At 61.9% G+C, this 21,538-nt stretch overlaps 3 protein-coding genes across 13 annotated transcripts; 2 read left to right on the forward strand and 1 right to left on the reverse strand.

Annotated features, from left to right (window-relative positions):
• Positions 1-333: 333 nt before the first annotated feature.
• Positions 334-5,176, forward strand: KIF12 (kinesin family member 12). 10 transcript variants are annotated; one of them, XM_075113566.1, is made up of 16 exons: positions 334-488; positions 668-874; positions 996-1,074; positions 1,149-1,270; positions 1,442-1,517; positions 1,664-2,021; positions 2,276-2,367; positions 2,614-2,749; positions 2,839-2,957; positions 3,101-3,205; positions 3,286-3,575; positions 3,760-3,943; positions 4,050-4,133; positions 4,209-4,345; positions 4,460-4,596; positions 4,745-5,176. In XM_075113566.1, the coding sequence occupies exons 1-16, from the start codon at positions 409-411 to the stop codon at positions 4,807-4,809; spliced, it is 2,271 nt and encodes a 756-aa protein (XP_074969667.1). In that variant the 5' UTR covers positions 334-408; the 3' UTR covers positions 4,810-5,176. The 10 variants fall into 10 exon arrangements, 5 of the variants coding, with proteins under 5 accessions (XP_074969667.1, XP_074969664.1, XP_074969665.1 ...); XM_075113563.1 differs by having other exon boundaries at positions 4,050-4,345; positions 4,742-5,176; XM_075113564.1 differs by having other exon boundaries at positions 4,050-4,345.
• On the reverse strand, positions 4,978-8,486 carry VTN (vitronectin). Its single transcript, XM_075113575.1, has 8 exons — positions 8,399-8,486; positions 7,814-7,933; positions 7,173-7,535; positions 6,927-7,066; positions 6,516-6,672; positions 6,239-6,388; positions 5,382-5,654; positions 4,978-5,175 (listed from the first exon to the last, which is right to left on the reverse strand). Exons 1-8 carry the CDS (start codon positions 8,457-8,459, stop codon positions 5,057-5,059), a joined length of 1,383 nt encoding a protein of 460 aa, XP_074969676.1. The 5' UTR covers positions 8,460-8,486; the 3' UTR covers positions 4,978-5,056.
• A 415-nt stretch (positions 8,487-8,901) lies between these two features.
• On the forward strand, positions 8,902-18,320 carry SARM1 (sterile alpha and TIR motif containing 1). 2 transcript variants are annotated; one of them, XM_075113570.1, is made up of 10 exons: positions 8,902-9,100; positions 11,445-11,831; positions 14,425-15,043; positions 15,218-15,430; positions 15,544-15,635; positions 16,148-16,383; positions 16,502-16,595; positions 17,077-17,266; positions 17,356-17,477; positions 18,062-18,320. In XM_075113570.1, exons 1-10 carry the CDS (start codon positions 9,057-9,059, stop codon positions 18,189-18,191), a joined length of 2,127 nt encoding a protein of 708 aa, XP_074969671.1. In that variant the 5' UTR covers positions 8,902-9,056; the 3' UTR covers positions 18,192-18,320. The 2 variants fall into 2 exon arrangements, with proteins under 2 accessions (XP_074969671.1, XP_074969670.1); XM_075113569.1 differs by lacking the exon at positions 8,902-9,100 and having other exon boundaries at positions 10,606-11,831.
• The last annotated feature ends 3,218 nt before the right edge of the window (positions 18,321-21,538 follow it).

Genomic DNA, 21,538 nt, shown 5'->3' on the forward strand with positions numbered 1-21,538 from the left:
CCTCGGGGACGGGCTCCCCAGTGCCCCCGGGACCAGTAACCCCACCAGCTGCCCGTACGGGTCTCCCCCCGCCACCGTCGGGGCCGGTGAAGACCCCGGGGCTCGGAGGGGGGTCGGAGGGTCGGTGTGTCGGAACCCCCCAGCAGGTGCAGGACCCCGGGGCCCCCTGCGCCCCCTCCCCGGCTCCCGGGGCCCCCTGTGCCCCCTCGCCGGCTCCCAGGGCCGAGGTCCCCCCGCCTGCCCCCCCGGCTCGCCGGCCGCTCTCCCGCGGGGCTGGCACCCGTCAATGTTTAACCGGAGCGGTGGTACCTGTTGCGCGGGGCGGCCCGCGCCGGCTGGCGGTGGCTCCCGCCGGGACCAGGCGGGTGCTGCGGGCACCCCGAGCGAGGGGTGCTGGGGTGGGAGGGGATGGAGCCGGAGGGGGAGCGGGGCTGGGAGCCCCGGCCGGGCGCTCGGCCCAAAACGGTCCCACGGGGCCAGGAGAGACCGTAAGTTGGCGGGGAGCCGGAGGGGACGGCGGGCACGCTGTCCTGCAGCAGGCAGGGCCTGGGCAGCGACCCCGGGCAGCCGGCGGCGGGGCTGGTACCCCAGAAAGGCTGGTGGGGGTGACGACAGGACGGTCCCTCTGTGGGGACATGGCGGGACATAGAACTCTGTCCCCTGGCAGGCCCCGGGGTTCAGCGGGGACGGGAGGACCGCGCGAGCCCAGCGCGGCCGTGGGCCCCTCTGCCCTGGCCCCTGGGGTCCCTGCGGGCACGTCCCCCGGCTGGGGAGCACCCACCACCCCACCGCCCTCTGTTCCCCAAAGGAGTCCCGGAGAGGAGCGGGAGGGCCCCGTGGCGGGCAGAGAGACGCGCCTGAGAGTGGTGCTGAGGTAAGGGGGTGGCGTGAAGGGCTCGGGGACTCGGGAGGCACCAGCACCACGCCTGCCCCGGGCAGGGGCACAGCAGGGCTCCCTGGGGTCCCTTTGTTTCCCCATCCCCTCCGGCCATTAGGGTGCGGCCACTGACCTGCAGGGAGACGCGGCGAGGAGACCGGCCGGTTGTGCACAGCCTTGGCGACGGCACCGTCCACGTAAGTGCCACCTCCCTTCTGGGGTCCGGGGGGGGCTGTGGCACCCCCTGAGCCGCCGCCACCCCCGCGCCCAGGTGAGCGCGGCCAGGCACGATGCCACCTTCGGGTTCAGCGCCGTGTTCGACGCGGGAGCCTCGCAGGAGGCCGTGTTCGAAGGCAGCGGGATGAGGCAGCTGGTGGAGCTGGCGATAGACGGGTGAGTCCCGGCGAGCCCCCCGCGCACCCCAGGCCTCCGGCTCGGCCCGCACCTCCTGCGCTGCCCCCGTCCGGGCCTCGCCGGCGGGTCTGCGCTGCCAGGGCCATGCCGGGAGGTGGCAGCCCTGTGCCACCACCTGGGGCCAAGCCTGAGGCTCAGCATCTTCCCCAGCTTCTCCTGCACCGTCTTTGCCTTCGGGCAGACCGGCTCAGGGAAGACCTACACCCTGATGGGACCCCCCACCCAGGTACAATGCCATCCCACCCCCCACCACCACCTGACCTGACCCTGACGGTGCGACGGGCTCTCCTCACCTGCTCGTGGGTGCTGGGATGGTGGGAGGAGGTGGGTGCCAAAGTGGCGTGACTGCTCGCCCTCCCGGCATCTCCGCAGAGCGAGACCCAGCCGGCGGCCCCAGGGATGCTGGGGCTGATGCAGAGGTCCTTCGCCTGCCTCCTGGAGCAGAGCCGGAGCCGCGGCTCTGACCTGGCTCTCAGTGCCTCCTACCTGGAGATCTATAACGAGCAGGTAAGCGCCTGCCTGGCTGCTCAGCCAGGCCCTGCTGGCACCCTGTGCCCCCGCTCCCCCACTGCCTCCCCTCCGCCGTACTCCCAGGTCCGGGACCTACTGAGCCCGGGACCACCGTGCTCCCTGCCCCTGCGGTGGAGCAAAACCCGTGGCTTCTACGTGGAGAACCAGCTCAGTGTGGACTTTGAGAGCCTGGAGGCCATCAGTGACCTGCTCCAGCAAGGTGCTGACCCACAGACGCAGGGCTAGGGGGATGCAGGGGCATGTCTGGGGGGTGCCAGAGCCAGTGTGGGAGGACTCAGCCCCACACAGAGCTGTCCTCAGGACTGATGGGGCTCTGATGGCAGCCAAGAGGGGCAGCTCCCTGGCCTGCCACAGAATCCAGGCAGGCTTGTGGCTGGCAGGGGGTGGGCAGCGGGTGCTGTGCCAGGGCATGGGGCACAGTGCTCCCCTGCAGCTCCCGATCCCCCCCGGCAGGATCGCAGAGGCGACGGACCTCAGCGCACACCCTCAACAGGCACTCGAGCCGCAGCCACGCTCTTCTGACCATCCACGTCTGCAGCCGGGCTGTGAGCACGTGTCCTGCCCTGGGCATATGGGGATGGCTTGGGGGGACTGGGGCTCTTCGTGGGGGTGCAGACAGCCCCAAGGTGGGGTGTGGGGGGGTGTTGCATCCTCCTCCTCAAGGATTGTTTATGGGTCTGGGGCAAGAAGCCGGGAGCCAGATCCCAGACCCAGGGATTGGGACACTGCTGCGGGCCACAGGGAAGGGGTGAGGGGGCCAGAGCATCACCCTTCCAATGTGTGTCCCCCAGCCCAGTGCCTGCCCCAGCAAGCAGGGCATGCTGTGCTTCGTGGACCTGGCCGGCAGTGAGCGGGTGAAGGAGACCGGCTCCAGTGGGGAGCTCTCCGTGGAGGCCAACAACATCAACCGCAGCCTCCTGGCACTGGGTAAGAGTTAGGGGACCCCTCCATGGGAGCACGAGCTGCCGGTCCCAGTCAGAGCCCTGTTACACCCTCTGTGGCTCATCCTCTGGTAGGACACTGCATCTCTCTGTTGGCCAAACCCCGAGGGAAGCGGATGCATATCCCCTACCGGGACAGCAAGCTCACCCGCCTGCTGGCCCGCTCCCTGGGCGGCTCAGGCATCACCCTCATGGTAGGTGCAGGGAGGAGGCTGGGCAGGGGCACAGGGAGCCACGGCGGGGGGTGGTGGGGTCTCACCCCGTGGAGGGGAAGGCTGGAGGGAGATGGGAGATGCCCCTGGGTGGCAGCTCACCTGCAGCTCTTGCTTGTTGTCAGGTCGCCTGCATCTCCCCATCCTCGCGCTGCCTCTCGGAGACACTGAGCACGCTGCACTACGCCAGCCGGGCCCGGAGGGTCACCACCAGGCCCCTGGTCAACAGGGTATAGCAGGCAGGGGCTGTGGGCAGGGTGCCCTGCCTGACTGCTGGGACCCCCCGCAAGCCACCCCCTTGTGCTCCCAGGTGTCCCGGGAAAAGCTGCTGCAAACCTTGGAGGAAGAAATCCATGCCCTGCAGCTGGAAAACCTCTCCCTGCGCCAGCAGCTGTGCCTGCCCAGGGTACCGATGAGGAGCACGGAGGTCCCAGGGACCCCGCCAAGGGTGGGGGCATGGCCGGGCTGGGGAGGCAGGTATGGCCCCACAGGGCTGTGTCGCTCCCCTCTTGAAGGGCAGCTCCCATCAGAGGGAGCCCCAGCCTGGCCCAGCCTCTACAGCCTCCTGCGGGACTTTGTGGTGGAGAATGAGCAGCTGAGGTACGGGGGGCACAGTCAGGACCCATGAGCAGGGGCTCAGGGGGCTGGTGGGGCAGCCAGAGCCCCTGGCCAGGCAGCACCCGGTGTTAGCCAGCCTCTCCTAGGGACTCCCTGGGGCTGGGCAGGGCTCAGAAGTTCACCAGAGGCTGCCAATGCCCTGCCCTGCTCCCTCACTGCTCCCCAGGCAGCCCTGGCTGTCCCCAGACCCCAGCAGTGACATCCCAGCTGGCCCATCCTGCAGAGCCACCTGCAGCTCCTGTCACGGCCAGCCACCGCTCCAGAGTGCCCGTGCCCCCCGTGTGCCCCCTGGCCACCCCACCAGGCTCCGGCAGCCCGACATGACACCCACCTCTGGCCCCCGGCTGCCGGTGAGCATGGGGGGCCCTTGGCTCCGCGGGCGTCCTCATGTGGGGCCGTGCCCATGGCAGGGTGAGGATGCACAAACCACCCACCCGCTGCTACCCCCTCTTGCAGAAGCTGCCTCCTGCCTCCGGCCGCCCCAGCTGCCCAGGGTGCCCCCAGTGCTGCCCCAGGCTGGCCGATGCCACCGTGCCCCAGGTACGGCCCTGGGGTTCTCACCGGGGGGGGTGGCACAGCGTGGCACAGCAGCCTCACTGCTCTGCTCACCCCCAGGCGCTGCCAGGGCCCCCCGCACCGCAGCCGGTCCCCGCCGAGGGAAGCGCCGGTGTTCTGCCACCTGGCCAGGAGGACACGGCTCTGCCCGGCTCCCACCAGCTCCCCGGGCACCCCCAGCCACAGCAGGGGAAGCGGTGAGTGCCGGGGCTGGAGGCTGCCCCCCCCCAGGCATCAGCTGCAGCTCAGCTGAGCTTTCAGGGGGGTGCCGGGGTGCCGGGTCAGGGTTTGTTCATGTGTCCTCACGGCAGGAGCCAGGGCAGGAGCATGAACTCATCTCAGCGGCGCCCACTCCCCCGGGAGCTGCCAGGCCCCGAGCGGTGTCCCAGTCCTGAGGGAAGGGTCATCCCTTCGGCACCACCATGGCCGGGATTGCCGGAGCCGAGAGGTGAGCAGGGCAGCCGGGGGGACGCTGGTCATTGGATGAGAGTCCCTCGGGGTTGGGCACCCATCCTGAGCCCGGCCACTCATGCCTGGGGCTCTGGACCTGATGCCGGGACGCTGGAGACCTGACCCCGCTGGCTGCCGGCCAGCAGCTGCCGGCGCCGTCCCTCTCCTCCAGTGGGAAGAGGCACTGGACTGGCTGGCGGAGCAGATCTGAGCGGCTGCAGCCACAGCTGCGCCGAGGACAGGGCCAGCAGTGGGGACCTGGCACAGCCCACGCAGAGCTATACCCGGGAGGACAAGCACAGCCCTCAGGGACACAGGGATCTCGGACTACGAGCACTGCACAGACTGCAGGATGGATGGACAGACAGATGGACAGGGCTCTCCAGCCTGCACGGCACTCTCAGTTTATTTCTGCCTAGCTAGGGGCCATGCTGCCGGGCGGCTCGGGGCAGCCGCGCTCAGGTGCTCTCCTCCCCGGGCTGTGGACAGTCCAGCCAGTACTGGGCGATGGAGCGCGGGTAGCGGGGCTGCACCAGGTCCACGCGCTTGGTGCGCAGGTTGACGCGGTAGTACTTGTCTGGGGGGAAGGGGAGACGGCTGTCAGGACCGCCCGCGGGGCAAAGCGGTGGGGAGCTGCCAGCCCTCACTGCCAACCCCGGGCACCTTCCCACGGCGTCCTGGAGCTCAGGGACATCGCAGAGCGAGAGGAGACCTTCCCCTGCCCCGGCAGCCCTGGGGGTCCCACTCCCGCATCTCTCCCAGATCCTGTCGCCCCAGACTCACCTCCTACAAAGAAGTAGACGCTCTGGAGAGCCTCGCACTGGGAGCCCGACAGCCAGTCGCCTTCGACACCCACAGAGTCTGAGTCATTTTGCAGCCAGCTCCAGAAACCCAAATTCAGTGACCTCTGGCTCTTGTACCTCTTGCGCTGGCGACGGGACTTCCTCCTCCGGGGCTGCTGGGAGGCCACGTAGATCCTGCCGGCCATGGCAGCGTCCAGCCGGCTGGGCACCCCCCGCCAGTCTTTGCTGATGTACCGCGGGCTGCTCGCCCCGCCTGCGTGGGGCAGAGGGTGAGTTGGAGGGGCAGCGACGGATGGGGGTGAGCTGAGCCCAGCCCCACAGACAGCCCCCCAGCACCTGCTCTGAGCCTCGGGGGGAGGCTCCAAAGGCTCCCAGCCTGGATGGGATGTATGATAGGGACATGGGCCAGGCAGAGCCAGGAGCAGCCCCTCACCCCTACCTTGGCTGGGATCAGCCCTGTGCTGCTGAGCCCCCCTCTCCTCTCTATCTTTCATTTCTCTTGCCCAGGGCTGGGGTTTTCCTACAGCATCTCCAGCTCCAGCGGGAATAAAGAGTCCCCAGCTGTGCTGCTGTGGTGCAAGGTGGCTGCTGATGGACTCGGTAGCGCGGGGCATAAGGGCTGCAGAGGGTGGGATCTGGGATGCTGTGGGAGATGCTGCCAGGGCCTGGGGGTTCCTGTGCACAGCCCTGGCTCCTGCCTGGCAGCAGCCCATCCAGCCTGCCCACACTCCCAGGCATACACCCACCTCCCTGGCTGCCTGCACCCCTCCTGCCCTGTCGGTGAGGGCTATGTTGGCACCCACTGGCCCTTTCCCCTGGGGCTGGCCCAGCTCTTACTCATCCTGCCACCAAAGAGGATCTGGAAGACATCCTCCCAGCTGTCGCGGTTCATGAAGGCGTAGTGGTTGAACACGGTCGAGGGGGAGGACTTCTCGCAGTCAGCCTGCGTGGGCTGGTTGGCGAAGTCGTAGGACCAGTAGTACTTGTCTAGGAGAGGATGCGCAGGGCATTAGTGGGGGACACGCGTGCCGGGGGGAACAGCAGCTAGGAGGGTGTCCTGCCCATGGCCACTGGTGCCAGGCTCTGCCCAGGAGTGGGGGGCTGCACCCCTTACCCTTGAAGAAATAGACTCTCTCGTTGCCGTGGTAGCTGTGCGCAGGGAGGGCGAAGGCCGCGTCAATGCTGTTCGGGATGCCTTCAAAGCCCTCGGAGATGTCACGTGGGTACCCAGGGTCCAGGGCTCCATCGTCAAAGCGCCAGTACTGGCTGCCCTGGGGGGGTGTGGGGCGGGGGAGTCAGGGGGCTGGGTACAGCATCCCCCAGGGGCGGATGGAGGGAGCGAGGGGATGCTGGGAAGCCCTGTGGTGAGGCTGTGGCTGCCTGGGGCCCCCGACAGCCACAGGGATTGGGGATATCTGGCAGCCACTGTGTGCATGCGTGTGTGGAGGGTGCCAGGGTAGGGACAGGGTGGGTTGGGGAGCCATGCCGGGAGCACCCCCAGTCCCGCAGCCAGCCTCCTGCCCACCTTGAACAGGTAAGTCTTGCCCTGGCAGTTGATGCGGGTGAAGGCTGCATCGATGGGGCCCTCGATGCCCCAGACATCGCTGATGAGCTTGGGGTAGCCAGGCCGCACACTCGTCTCATCCAGCTCGTAGAAGTACTTCCCTGGGGAGAGAGGGGAAGTGGGAGCGGCAGAAGGGACCACAGCCACTGGCACGCGGTGAGGGCACGGCAGCATGTCCCATGCGCCTGGGAGAGGTCCCCGAGGTACCTCGGAAAGCGTAAATGGAACCATTCTTCAGGTCAGTGAAGGCATCAAAAGGTTTCCTGCTGCACAGCTCCTCGGGCTCCTCTATGGGTTTCTGATTCCCAAACCCATCCAGTGTGGTGATGGGCACCTCCTCCACAGGTACCTCCTCCACAGGTACCTCCTCCACAGGTACCTCCTCCACAGGTACCTCCGTCTGTGTCTCTTCGGAGCCAAACATGGTCTCCAGGGTGGACTGCACCGGCAGCAGGGTCGTGGGCAGCTCTGTGGGGGCTACCTCGGTGCCCCCCACCGTGCCCAAGTCAACGGTGAGGTTGTAGTCGAGGTAGTCGTCCTCTGGCAAGGCAAACACGTCTCCCCGGGTCACTGCGGGAGGGGGCAGGTTGGTCCCTGGGATGTCCCCCACAGGGTCTGGGTGTGGGAACCACTTGCTCCCAGGCAATACGGATTTGCACGGACCCCCGCGGCCCCACGCTGCAGGCGGCAGTGAGCCGGCTGCCAAAAAACCCTGGTGCTGCAGCACCCTGAGCACCAAATCCTGGCACTGACATCACCCTGCAGGCACGGGTGGGTGCAGAGCTGACCCAGCACAGACTCCTCCGAGCCCCCGCGGTGTTGGGCACCCGTGGCCACAGGGCCGGTACCTTTGGCTTTGCAGACGGTGGCGTAGTCGCTGCAGCAGCTCTGGTAGTACATGCAGAGGGTGTCACACTGGCACTTGTGCTGCGCATCGAAGCCATCATCACAGCGGCCCTCGCAGGAGTCTGCAAGAGCCGACGGACAGCGCATGAGGAATAATGTGGGGTGGGCTACGGGGCCAGCACCTCCCCCCCAGCCCAGCCCCAGGGAGGGAAGCAACATGGGCACAGCCCAGACGGGGGGACCCCACCTCTCCATGGGTACCCCCATCCCCAGGGCTACAGCAGCACCTCGCCCTGCTCTAACCCAGGTCCCACTGGGACGGGAGCCACGGGCCAGGCTCCACGCTGGCAGTCCAGCTGTAGGATGGCCAGAGATTTGCCCAGGCACACCGATACCCGTGTGCTGCCTGCTTGCCTTCTCCCCATGCTGTGAGGCGTAGCCAGCGTGGCCAATGGCCACGGCCACCACCTGGTCCCCTCCTCACCCTGCCCCGGCTCCCCAGCCCCTCCATCAGCTGCACTCGCTCCATCCCCACCCTGGCTGCAAGCGGGAGGCACCCGGCGCGGCGCTGCCCGGCTCCGGCTCACCTTCAGCAGCGCGGGCGGCGGCGAGCAGGGCCAGCACGACGGCAGGGAAGAGCAGCCTCATCCTGGGCGGCCGGGAGCGCAGCCCTCCTGCGACTGTGCGGGCTGGAGCGCGGCTGCGGCCGCGGCCCTGGCATGCACTGTTTGCTCAGCCTGCCCTGGCGGGAGAAAACAAACAGGACAAGGTCAGAGCAGGGGGGAAAGGGGCAGAGACACCCAGCATCCTCCGCAGCCCCCGCTGAGCTGGGGGCATTTGGGGAGGGACAGGGCAGTCCCGAGAGCTGCTGTCCGTGCCTTTGCTGCCAGCGCCTTCCTGGCCAGGGTGTGGGTGGTGCAGCGGTTCAGAGAGCAGGGGGGCACAGCAGGCCGGAGCCAGGTGTTCTGAGGTCCTGGCACACTTATTTCATTGTGAACCTCACGGTATCAAAGCGCCCAGCCTCCATCTCAGGAGGAGGCTGTTTCCCAGTCTGGTCTCAGCAAGACAAAAACCCTAACAAGAGGGGTCAAGGGAGCCGTGCTCAGAGGGTGAAGGGAAAAGCCCTGGGCTAGTGCTCGCCCAAGATGTCACCGTTTTGGAGGACTTGCTGTTGGGATTTCAGCCTTCACAGTGTCAGCAAGGCTGGGAGCAGAAGCGAGGAGTCTCAAGGCACGGTGGCTCGGGATGGGGCAGGTGCCACCTCTGTGCACGGGGAGCAGAGGCCAGAGGTGAGCGGCCAGGAGGGAGGGAGGGCAAGTGGGAGCCCTCTGCACTTTCACTGCAGTAGGCAAACAAGAGCCTGTGTATTTTGCTCCCATCATTCCCTTTCTGACCAATCTTTTCAGTTACTAATTAATGTTGACGCAGCTCTTTCAGCAGCTCCTGATAACTCTGGGGTGTTTATTTAATCAGGGGCAAGGAGCAAACACACACAAGACTACAGAGATACTGTCTCCAGCTGCCTCCACTGCCGCAGCACTCCTGGGGTGGGAGCTCTGTCGGGTCTGTCCCAGCCCTGGGGCAGGGGTGGCACGGCTCTGGGCCTTAATAGGTGATGGAAGATTTGGGGGGAGAAGTAACGGAGCAGGGTGCCTGCTTCTCCAGGGGCCTCGCTCCTGCCAGCTCAGACACAGGCAGTTCCCAGCCTCAGCTGCTCCCACCCTTGCAGGAAAGAGCTTTGATTTGGTGTTGAGAAAGGCATTTCCACCTGGAAAGCCCTGGTGAGCCACGGGCAGCCACCAGCCATGGGCTGTTGGGGCAGGACTTCTCCTGCAGCCCTGTCACCCCTCTCCTTGCCCCCTGGCCTCAGCTATGTTGGGGCTGGCATCGTCCCTGGGTGCAAGCACCAGCCCAGTGTTGCCCTAAAGCTTCATCCCATCCCTGTTGAATCAGCCCTGGGAGACAAGCGCCCTGAGAGGGCACAGGCTTATGGGGAGGCTGGGGGGAGAAGGGCTGGGCAGCATCTGAGCTGCTTTCGCTGATCGGCTGAGACAAAGCTCCCTCCTGCTGCTCCAGGCTCCCAACCACCAGCAACCACAGACCCACCAAGGTTTGGCGAGCTCTCCCCTGGCTGCTGTGCTCGAAGCATGGCATGAGGAGACCCCAGGAGAGAGGCTCATTTGGGTAACGGGGCCCTGGGCAGCCCTTGCAGCCGAGGGCTGAGCAGAGCCAGCAAGGAGAGCTCAGGCAAGGGGGCTGATCCCCCAGGGCAAGGCTGGGAATCCCTGCTGTTCCCAGAGCCCAGGCTGCTGGTGCTGGAAACCCCTCTCAAAAAAGCAAAGCAACACTAAAACCAAAGCAAAGCAAAGCTCAGCTCTCTGGGCTTGTCAGGACAAGCCTAAGGGAATGGTTTGAATTCTGCCCCCCCCCGCAGGCAGCAGCCTCCTCCGAGGTGGCAAACCCCTCTGCTGCGCTGCGTTGCAACAGCCCGTATCATTACCCCTGCTTAATAATAATTTATCAGGAAAATCCTTACTGGTTCTGTGCTGAGCCTCTCCCGCAGTACTGTGCCGCTCAGGTCGCCTTGTTTACCGTCCTTTGCTGGGAGCTAATGTCCCTTTCCTCCGTCTGTCCCTGCGTAGTCGATTCAGAGAGGATTAAAAGCGACTTTGTCGCATCAAAACATCAACTTGAATTTAAGTCTCAGTCTGAGCTGGCAACAACCTGGTTTTGGAGCCAAGGATTTAAGCTGCTCCTCCCAACACGGGCGAGAAGTGCCCAAAGCATTTCTGCCCTGAGCACGTCTGGCCTGGAAAAAAAGAAAATAAAAGGGGCCCAGGCTGCCTCTGGTCTTTCTTTTATCATGCAAATCCTGAGCCCACCCGGAAGAGCTGCTCTGAATTTCCACCCGGCAAAGGGAGCTATTTACCACCCTGCACTGATACAAGCAGGTTCCGAACACAGTGCCAGGATGGCCACAACCTCCCCGTGACCAAGGCCACGGCCACTGTGGTGCCTGGCCCTTTACTTCCACGCCGTGTCCCCTTCACCGGTCGCAGAGGGTCCCAGAGAGACCCCTCTGCAAAAGCAGCGTGGGGGTCCCTGCCCGCCATGGAGGTGGCCACGGGCTCTGCAGCAGCTTGGGCAAGGGAGGAACACGGACCATGGGGTCAGCGGGACAAGCCCCACCTCAGGCTGGGGAAGGAGGGGTCTAGGGGGATGCCAGAGCATCTGCAGCGAGGAGGGGGATGCTGCTGCCCAGAGATGAGCCCCTCCTTGCAGAGGCGGCGCCTGCGCGGGGTGACATCAGCCCCTGAGGACCTGAGATGCTTGAGCCTGGCTTTGGGAAGGCGGCTCCTGTCACGGTTTCCAGCTCTGCATCCCGGCAGGGCAAGGAGGGGAGAAGGAGCCGGCAGCCCAGCCCTGCAGCTGGACCCCGGGCCAGCTCCGTCCCCGCCCTGTGCCCCCCCCCCGGCCACCTCGGATCCCCCCCAGGGAGTGCGGTGGCCCTGCCCGGGTTCTCCCGGGGGGCGGGTGACCGAGGATGCTGTGCTAGGAGATGCTGATGGTGCTCATCCTGCTCGTCTCCCTCTATAAACTGTGCCGGTTCTTCGCCATGTCAGGTGCGGAGAGGTTGGTGGTACCCGAGTGCGTGAGCCAGGCGGGCAGCTGGGCCGGCGGGAGCAGCTCCAGGGACCACCGCGAGGTTTCTCCCGGGGTGAACACCGATGTGCGGGCAGCCCTGGACCGGATCCTGCCCGCCCTGCACCGGGCCATCGCCGGTGCCAAGCAGGCAGCCAGCCCTGTGGAGCTGCGGAGGGCCATCGCTGAGGTCTTCCAGCTGGTGGAGGAAGCCTGGGGGATGCCCACGCTGGGGAGGGACGTGGCCAAAGTGCTGTGCGATGTGATCCGCCTGGAGGGAGGCCTGGACCTGCTGCTGAACCTGCTGTACACGGCAGAGCTGGAGACCAAGTGCCAGGCAGGAAAACTCCTGGAGCAGATCCTGGTGGCAGAAAACAGGTGAGTCTGAGAAGAGCCCCCTGCCCTTGGCAGGCAGAGCCCTCCCCACCACAGGCTCACCCGCCGCCCCGAGCACAGCAGGGATTTCCTCTGCCCAGCCCCCTCACACCCTCCAAATTTCCCTGCTCTGGGTGCTCCCGGTGCATCAAACCCCCTTGTGTCCATCCCGCGTGTCCCCCCCATGCCCAGCATTTGCACACAGGAGTCCCTGGCTTGCTGATCACGCCCAGCCAACGGCATGACCTGCCTGCCCCATGGCTGGAGGGGGGAGGACCAGCCCCAGCTCACGGCATGCTGGTGAGGATCGGGGTATGCTCACAAGCCACCCTCAGCCTGGGGCCACCCAGACAAGAAACCCTTCTCAGCTGAGCTGGGTCGGTTTGGCTGGCCCAGAGCGTCTGACCCCAGGGATGAGAGACAGAACTCCCCTTTAACCATAACCGCAGCAGCAGGAGGAGGAGGAGGACAAAGCCGGCTCCCCGAGACTTTCTGCTGCTGCCCAGGGCTGGAGTGAGGCAGTAAGGAGGGGGCTGGCCAGTCAGCAGCCCTCAGAGTCCCCATCCCCTGGCCCCTAGCTCAGGGGCTGGAGATGCATGTGCTGCTCCCCAGGACAGGTGAGAGGCATTGGGCCGGCTCTGCCAAAGCGTCGGCACAGGGGTGTGTGTGTGTATATGGGCACGTGTACAAGGGTGCGTGTGAACACATAGCCCCCAACACATCTAAATGCCCAGCAGTGCAGACGCAGCACCCGCACGCAGCTCACCCTTCAAACACCATGAGTGCACTCCTGCAGGGTCCCCTGACGGGCGAACTCTCCGCTCCACCCCGTGTGTGGTTCGGCATGCCCCGGCAGCGTGCCGGTCGCAGAGAGGAGCCGTGTACCTGCCGCGAGCTGCGTCAGGATCAGGCCTTTCTCTCCTGGGACTCTCTGCATGCAAACAGGCAGCTCTGCCAGCTCCGCTCTCCCTCGCTGCAGGTCCCAGCCAGCCCAAAGAGGGAAGCCCACCCCAAGTTTACAGTCTTGCTCCAGCTTCACGGGCGATGTGTCTTGCTGAAAGGTTGTGGCTCTGCAGCCTGGGCCTCGCTGCACACACTGGCAGGCAAAAAGAAGCAACAGCTAAATCAAGAAATCCATTAGAGTGGAATTAATCCCAGGAAACATCACTGGCATAGTCTGAATTCAGCACTTAGCTTCCTGGCAAGTGAAAGCAGCTGCCGGAGTCACCACTTCTGCTCCAGGAGCAGTTCACGGGCCAGGGTCTCGGAGCAGCCATGGGCCTCCAGCCCCTCACTCCCTGCAGCCTGACCCACCATCAGCCTCCGAGCAGGGAGGTGTAGGGTCCCCCCTGGGTCAAGCATCTGGCTTAGAGACCTCTCCCAACATCCGTGTGCAGCAGCAGCAGTGCTTAGCCAGGAGCTGGACCAGTCCTGGCTCCATCCCACAGCTGCGGGCAGTCGGAGACCTGGCAGGATTGTGTTTGTCATCCAGCTCTGTGGCCGAGCCTGGGCTCAGAGCCAGTCCCAGCTGAGGGCTTTTTTTCCAGAGCTCTCCACAGCATTCGCTGCCAAACCCACTCCAAGGTCAGCATGAGCCGTGCGGGCCACAGGCTTCCCAGAAATGCTCTTCCCGCCTGCCAGCGTGGGGAGGCTGGCGTGCCTTCAACCCCCATCGCCAGGGGCCAAATGCACCGCTGCCCTCACAGGCAGGACGGCACGGGGCATCTGCCCCAGCACTTGTGCCTTGTGAGCAGAGCAGCTCCATCGTGGCACCAAAAGGGGCATTTCTAAGGCCACAGATGGAGCTGCCTCCTCATCCTGGGCAGGCTCATGGGAGGGCAGGGGAGAGCCCATCATTTCCCCCTTCCTCACTCTACACTTTTAGGACCCAGCCGCATTCAGATGTCATTTTAAGACCATCCCCGCACGGAGCTCAAGGCCAGCCGTGGCTGAGCAGCAGCTGGTGGCCCTCGGCCACCTGCCCCTAAGCTCTTGCTGTCCTCTTCTAGGAAAGCGCAGGATTGCAGAAATGAACAGCTTTCCTCCACGCTGCCATCTCAGAACGGACAGATCCCCACCTCTCACACACCCCCATGGCCAGTCCTGCATGGTTGCTTAGCCAGGTGTGAAACCCCTGTCCTGGGCTTCCACCGATCGGGAGAGCAGCCAGAGGATGGCTCTGGTTAGGGACAAAGGAGTTTTCACCCCCAAACACAAAGCAGCTCAGACACAGCCAGGAAAGCTGACTAAGCAGGTCTATTTCTAGTCTGGCATTAGCCGACCCTGAGCTGTTGCTATGTTCCTCTTACCTCGAGCACAAGAGCCTCTGGTGTGGTGGCCCCGGGCTATGCACCCCGTGTCCCGTCCCATCACAAGCTCTTCCATCAGACACAGACAGGTTCTTCCAACACGAGCCTGTTGCATCTCGCTGCATCGCAGCCCGACAACATATCTGGCAGCTGTGTCCCACAGAGAAACTTCTGGCTGTCGTGGGGCAAATGTCATGGGAGCACAGGGGAGTTCACCCGCCGGTCACTCTTCTTGCTCCCTGCACGGCCGTCTGCCCCTCACCTGCCTGTGCCTCTCCTTCCTGCAGGGATCGGATCGCTCGGATCGGTCTGGGAGTGATTCTGAACTTAGCCAAGAAGCGAGATGTTCCCCAGCTGGCGCAGAGTGTCTCCGGTATCCTGGAGCACATGTTCAAACACACCGAGGAGACTTGTTTCCAGCTCATCTCTGATGGAGGCCTGGATGCTATCCTCTACTGGTGCCGCTGGACGGACCCCATCGTGCTGCGGCACTGTGCCATGGCCTTGGCCAACTGTGCCATGTACGGAGGGCAGGCCAACCAGCGCCTGATGATCGAGAAGAGGACAGCGGAGTGGCTTTTCCCACTGGTGTTCTCAAAAGACGATGAACTAATCCGCCTGCACGCGTGCCTGGCCATCACGGTGCTGGCCACCAACAAAGAAATCGAGAAGGAGGTGGAGCGCTCGGGGACGCTGGCTCTGGTGGAGCCGTTCATCGCCTCGCTGGATCCGGAGCAGTTCGCCTGTGAGATGTTGGGCAGCAGTGACAACAGCCAGGGCAGGACGGCGGACGACCTGCAGCGGCTGGTACCCTTGCTGGACAGCTCGCGGATGGAAGCACAGTGCATCGCTGCTTTCTACCTCTGCACAGAGGCTGCCATCAAAACCAGGCAGAAGAAAACAAAGGTAAAGGGTAGGTTGGCCTGAAGGAAGGAAATGATGCAGAAGGGAAGGGTTGCTACAACGGCATCATTGCTCCCCTATGAGCTCACCAAGCACCCTGGCCCTCAGCTGGCCCGGCATAGGTTGTGGGGAGGAGGAGGGAAAGCAAAGTGACGTCTCCTCCCTTTGTGTCCCCAGATTTTCGGTGAGATTGGGGCTACGCAGAGCCTGAAGAGGGTAGTGTGCTATTCCACCAGCAGCACTACCTCCTCCCTAGCCAAAAAGGTGCTGCGCATGATAGGGGAGGAGGTTCCTCGGCGCATCCTGCCCACGGTTCCCAACTGGAAGCCCTGTGAGGTGCAGACATGGCTGCAGCAGATCGGATTCAACAAATACTGCCAGAGCTTCCTGGTAGGGCTGTGTGCCGGGGGAGGGAAACCTGGGTTGGCCCTTTTGCCCCATCTTGCAGCATCTCACCCAACAGCTTTTCCTGGGACCTTTCCAGTCTGGATTTCTCTCGGCAGGACCACCAGGTGGATGGGGACATTCTCCTGAGGCTGACGGAGGAGGAGCTGCAGGAGGATTTGGGGATGGACTCCAGCATCACTCGGAAAAGGTAGGATGGCCACCCGGGCATGCCAGCGTCGCTCATGGTCATCAACCCAGCGGCAGAGCCAGGGAAAAGGTCTGTGCCTTTCCCTTCTTCAAAGACAAGGAGAGATATCCTCAAAATGCAAAACCCGGGCTGCCAGGGCTTTTGCAGGGCAGTATGCAGTCCCAGAGGGATTCCTGCAATGGGGACAATGCACGGGAGAGGTGTGGGATGGGACAGATCACCAGTGGCGCAGGGGAGGCGGGACCCTGCAAGTTCCCCAGAAAGATGGGAACTTACCTGAGCTTCTCCTCCCTTGGCTGAGCTCCTCATACCCCCATGTCCTGAGGAGCAGCACTCCCGCAGCCACACAGCTATTCTTCTCTTTTTCTCTTCCTTTAGCTCATTCTTCACCATGGCATGTGGCTGCACTCTCTCCTGCGCAGATAAAAGACATGGTACCAAATGTGTCTAGGTCCTGCCTGGCCCAGCAGCCTCCCCTCCCCACTCCACGCTTTCATTTGTTTCTCTGCCAGGTTTTTCCGAGAGCTGACAGAGCTGAAGACCTTTGCAAACTATTCCACCTGCGACCGCAGCAACCTGGCCGACTGGCTGGGCGGCATCGACCCCAAGTTTCGTCAGTACACCTACAACCTGCTGACGTGCGGCATCAACCGCAACTTCTTGCACCGTGTGACGGAGCAGCAGCTGCAGGAGGACTGCCTCATCAGCACGGGCTTCCACCGCGTCCGCATCCTCACTGCTGCAAGGGGTGCGGGTCCCGCTGCTGCTCGCCGCGCCGGAGCGGGCGGGTGGGGGTGAGTATCAAGGGTTGTTTGGGATGAGCTCTTGGGTATTTTTAACTTTTGGTTGCTGTTTGCTCTGCCTAGAAATGCTTCACTCCCCTATAACGCTGCAAACTGCGTCTGATGGGACCGATGTATTTATCAGCTACCGGAGGAGCACCGGGTCACAGCTGGCCAGGTTAGTCCTGCAGGTAACGACGTGGTGCTGGGCTGAAGCCCAGAGCCAAGGCTGGTGATCAGCTGTGGGAAGAGTGTGGAGCCAGGAGAGCTGCAGCCGCAGCGGGGAGGAGGGAGAGGCTGCCAAAAGGTGCAGTGCAAATGGGGACAGCATGTGCCGTAAGCTGCGCCGTGGAGAGGCTCATTCCCAGTCCCGTCACTGCCACCCTGTCGCTCTCCAACACTGACTTACCCTTTCTCACGCTGTGCTCGTGGGCTATAGGGCGTCACGGCAGGGGGTTAATGCCCTGCTCCTGTGTTTTCTGCGTAGGCCCAGACACCTGTAAGCAGGCTGGGCTGGTAGCTGGGGTCTCAAGGACCATTCTGTTCTCTGTGGGAGCCCGTTTGCTGCTCCTCTGTCTCGCCGTGCCCTGCACGATGCGGTGGGTTACCCAGGTGCCGGCAGTAGCCCTCCTCACAGCGCTGTCACCTCTTGCCACCAGCCTGCTGAAGGTCCACCTGCAGCTGCACGGCTTCAGCGTGTTCATCGACGTGGAGAAGTTGGAGGCAGGGAAGTTTGAGGACAAGCTGATCCAGAGCGTCATGAGTGCCCGCAATTTTGTGCTGGTCCTCTCACCAAACGCGCTGGATAAATGCATGGGAGACCCTGAGTGCAAGGACTGGGTGCACAAGGTAGGAGATGCCTTCAGGCGGGAGCTTGGTGGATGCTGGAGCAGGAGGGGGCTGGTGACGGGCTGACATGCACTTGCATGTTCCTGCAGGAGATTGTGACAGCCCTGAACTCTGGAAAGAACATTGTACCTGTTACAGACCATTTTGAGTGGCCAGACCCAGAAACACTTCCCAAGGACATGAGGGCTGTCCTGAAATTTAATGGTATCAAGTAAGTAAGAGGAACCTGTGCCATGGGGTTCCTTGACACCTGAAGAGAATGGCTTGCATAAGCAGTAGCAAAGAGCACAAGGAAATTGGGAAAAACAGGTGAGGGAGGCAGAACAGGCCAAAGGGGAGCTGAGTCACTTTGGGTACTCCAGAGCATGAAGGGAGCAAAGGTCCCCAACATAACCCTTCTGCTGTTTTTGTGCTTGGGGCTCCTCTGGATAACAGAGCTCCCCACCCCGTTGCTGCTGGGAGGACACCCATCCTCGTGCCCCCAGCCCTCCGGGCAGGAGCGATGCCGGCAGGTTTTGCAGCTCGCCTGGGTTCCTCTCGCCTCCTGTTCCCCCTTTGTGCAGCAGCACTCCAGCTGCCATCCCAACCTGCTCGTAGCTCTCCAGCCTGGCAGGGCACAGCGGAAGGGGCTTTCCTGCGGCATCTGGTGTTCCTCCATTTTCCATGTGGAAAGGGGTGATCCCCGAGAGCTGGGTTGGGGAAGGGGGTCTCTGGCTCCTGACCCGAATGCACCGAGCTGTCCCAGGGCATCTTGCATGGTGGAAAAATTAACTCAAATATTCCCCTCGAACACAGGTGGTCCCACGAGTACCAGGAAGCCACAATCGATAAAATCATCCGCTTTCTCCAGGGCCGTTCCTCCCGGGACTCCTCGGCTGGGTCGGAGAATGGCCTGGACTGCTTGCCCTCCCTGGGGCAGATCTAGAACCAGCACAGCTGCCTCATCCCCTCCAGAGACTTCCCAGGGGACCCCTTTTTATGTGGGGCCAAATTTCTCCCTCTAGATTTTTCCCCATCTTAGTACCTTGGCTTGAGACAAGTCCGTGGCCCATTAGCCCCACTCCACCCTCCAAATGCAAGCCCCTGGCACTAAAAGGCCAGTGCTTACTTACACGGTGCCTGGTGAGCCAAGCCAGGGTGGACCCTGGGGTGGACAATCTGTCTTCCGCATCCTCCCTTGGCGGGGCAGGACGTGCCGGCTACGCCTCCCACGCTGCAGGGTGTGCGAGGGAGAACCGCACGGGCCAGACCCCCGCCAATGGCTGCAGCTTCCCCCAGAAGCGTGTCTGGAGAGGAGGGATCTTCCGAGGCCCGAAAGCTGGGGAACTGGTGAGTGTTACATTGCAAGGGGACACGTGAGAGAGAAGAGCACTTGAGAGGGAACGGTCCGTAAGCATCGTATGGCCTCTGCTGGGTGCCGCGGGAATATCCTTGCAGTCAGAAGCTGACAGCAGGAAAGGGCAAATAAAAGCTAAGCCCTAATGAAATCCCCGTGTTTGGGAAAGATAACACACAGAGGCCTTCTAAACTGCCCAGCAGCAGCTTTCCCTTTCCAGCAATGTCCCTTTATCACATGAGCTCCCTCCCTCCTTGAGGGCCTTTCACCTCCTTAATGCTGCAAACGCTCCTTGTGGTCTTAACTCTGGCGATAGAAGTTTGGAGTTAGATCACGTGAAGTTTCCGCAGGGTCTTTGCAAGAAGTGCTTTTAAAACAACTCCCTTCCGTCCACCTGATGTCTCAGCTTTACCGCTTTATCAGGTCTGTGCTGGGCACGGGAGGCCGGATTGTGACTCTGGAAAACATATAGCCATGCACATACCGAAGCTGTTAATTGCTGCACTGTACTGGTGGAGTTGTTATACACTGGCTGTACTTTATTCTGCTGGTGGTGCCCCACAGCAGCTCTCCCGTGGTCTGCTCCTTCAAAGAGGAGCTGGCGGACTCTCTCTGCTGACTGCCACTCACCCCCGAGAGCCCTGCCTCAGCTCTGGGTTGTCCCTGCTCCCTGCTGGATGCAATACCACGCAGCATTTGTTTCTTTCTACTGATGTCTTCTCAACATCCACCGGGCCTTTTTGTAGCTACTCACCTTGAAATGTCAGGAAAGGGCAAAGGTGATGCAAAGGGCAGGCGGAGGCTGCTAGGCGTGAGCACCGGCTGGGAGCAGGACTGGCAGCACGGGCACGCTGACACACCTCCTCTAAATTCTGCACTCCCACCTGCCTGGGGCGTGAGCAGGCTCTTAACGATGTGCCGTTTTGCAATTGGGACCAGAAATTGCAACTCCTACCCGAGCTTGTCTGTTTTGATACAGAGCAAAGTGAATAATGCAAAAAGACATCCTTGTTCAGAGTACAGGCAGAGGGAAGAGCAAGCCGTGCCCAGGGAACACCAGCCTGCCCTGACGCTCTGGCTCCAGGCTAATGCACCACCCTGCAGAAGCAGCAAGCTCCTTTGCCTGTCCCTGCCCGGGATAACCCAGCCCCTTCAGGAGGTAATGAGTCTCAGTCCCCTCGTCGTTATCCTGGCTCTCCCCAAAGCCTCACTGCCTGCCTTAACTGGCAGGAACACAAACACATTTCCTTTTGGCTTAGATCCATGAACATGTGAGGGGGAAAAAAAAAAAGAAAGTTAAATTCTGGTGGTTAATCACAGCTTTATGGATAGTTCTTATCAGCTCACAGTTAATGGCATCTTTGCTTGCCTGTGAAAGGTTAATAGCTACATCTGCCCAGCATTCATCAAATCGAATCTATCTAATCTCCGGGTTAAATAGGAGGAAGCCAGCAGTGAGCCCAAAGGTGAATCTGCCAAATGATAAAAACCACTTTTGAGCTGCTTCAGGGAAAAATCTTGTGTAACTGATTGAATGTCAAGGCCTCCATGGCCACTGGAGGAGTCCCACACAAACAGTCATAAGGACTTTTCTCCCTCTGATAATACACAGTAGGATTATTGCATCTTGTTTCCCAGGAGCTCTCTAACAATTAACCTCCTCACCCAGCATTCAGCGTAGAGATGTACTTGTTCTCTACAGCTCACCTGCAGTGAGATCCCATCTCATGCTCCAGCTGCCCAGCCTGTGACTCTTCCTTTTTCCCCATCATTCAGCTATCTTCACCTCAATGAACTCGCCCTGCTCTTGACAAAACATCCCATGCCCAGCCCCTTCCAGCCTGTCTCAAGGAAATGAATCCCTCTGTTCCCACCCTTCCCTATTCCTTTGCTATGTCATGTCAGAAGGTGTTTAAAGTTGTTCTATCAGACGTTATTAATAAACCTGGTTTATACGCTAAATCCCCACCTCTTTTCCATCTGTGTCACACGCTTCTCTCCCTGCAGCCTCCTCACAACAGCTCTCTTGCCGTCATGCTGTCTCACCCTCTGAAGGGGCAGCAGAGCCGGCGTCCTCCAGGCACCGTTCTCGGTGGGCACCCACGCTCCGTGCTCACCTTTGCATGGACTGGTGTAGCTCACTGCGTCCCCGGGCACTCTCCGCCTGCTGCCCACAGTCACAATGCATGGGGTCACGTATCTGCTTCACGGTTGTAGGTCTTGGAGGACAGCCTAGAAAAACTTTGGTTTAATCTTTTTAATAGAGCACAATAGTTCCTATTGAATTTCTCCTTTGCAAGCACGCCGACACGAACAGGCAAGCAGAGCCAGTACACAGGTTGCACTCCAGTGCACAAGGCTGAGCGGCTGCTAGCGTTGGCGTCCATGGAGTCTGTTGGCAGAGAAGCCTTACTTCATGATCAATTCAGCTACAAATGCTCACAGCATGCCCTGTTCCTCAGGGAGGCTAATTCTGGGCTTAGCCCGTCAATCAGACACGTAACTCCTGCCCATGTCCGCCAGCATAACTACCCAGATCAAGTGGCGTAACACCAAGTTCTTAAAGCCTCCCTGCTTCTCCACCTCCTGCTCCTCTGCTCCCCAATTCTCCTGCTTTTATCACAAACTCCTGGTGAACAGGGAACGAAGCTGTACATAAACATTTCACATTTCCTGCATATCGAAGAACAGGTCACAGCCCAAGCCCTCCCGCAAGCTTTAGTGCGGTGTTCAGGAAAAGCAAGCTTTGGCTGCTTGCAAGCCCCAAATCCGCATCTTTCCTGACTCAGGACTCTCACATGCTCATTCTCCACATGGCAGATAACTTTCTGCTACTGCTTCTCTACTGCAGAGCCTTCAGTGCAGGAGGAAATCAGCATGAAAATCACAGAGAGGAGCTCAGAATGAGGCAGGGACAAACGACATTGACAGCTGTA

This window comes from Phalacrocorax aristotelis, chromosome 18 (assembly GCF_949628215.1).
Source record: "Phalacrocorax aristotelis chromosome 18, bGulAri2.1, whole genome shotgun sequence".
Lineage (NCBI taxonomy): Eukaryota > Metazoa > Chordata > Aves > Suliformes > Phalacrocoracidae > Phalacrocorax > Phalacrocorax aristotelis.

Excerpts from the sequence above, each read along its gene's own strand:
- KIF12 (XM_075113562.1), top strand. The coding sequence starts at position 409 with ATGGAGCCGGAGGGGGAGCGGGGCTGGGAGCCCCGGCCGGGCGCTCGG. Across the intron at positions 1,075-1,148 it reads TTGGCGACGGCACCGTCCAC|GTGAGCGCGGCCAGGCACGA; the intron begins GTAAGTGCCACC and ends CCCCGCGCCCAG. Across the intron at positions 2,958-3,100 it reads GCTCAGGCATCACCCTCATG|GTCGCCTGCATCTCCCCATC; the intron begins GTAGGTGCAGGG and ends GCTTGTTGTCAG.
- VTN (XM_075113575.1), bottom strand. The coding sequence starts at position 8,459 with ATGAGGCTGCTCTTCCCTGCCGTCGTGCTGGCCCTGCTCGCCGCCGCC. Across the intron at positions 7,934-8,398 it reads CGCCGCCCGCGCTGCTGAAG|ACTCCTGCGAGGGCCGCTGT; the intron begins GTGAGCCGGAGC and ends CGGCTCTTGCAG. Across the intron at positions 7,067-7,172 it reads TTCCATTTACGCTTTCCGAG|GGAAGTACTTCTACGAGCTG; the intron begins GTACCTCGGGGA and ends CTCTCTCCCCAG.
- SARM1 (XM_075113569.1), top strand. The coding sequence starts at position 11,371 with ATGCTGATGGTGCTCATCCTGCTCGTCTCCCTCTATAAACTGTGCCGG. Across the intron at positions 16,384-16,501 it reads CATCCTCACTGCTGCAAGGG|AAATGCTTCACTCCCCTATA; the intron begins GTGCGGGTCCCG and ends TGCTCTGCCTAG. Across the intron at positions 16,596-17,076 it reads ACCGGGTCACAGCTGGCCAG|CCTGCTGAAGGTCCACCTGC; the intron begins GTTAGTCCTGCA and ends TCTTGCCACCAG.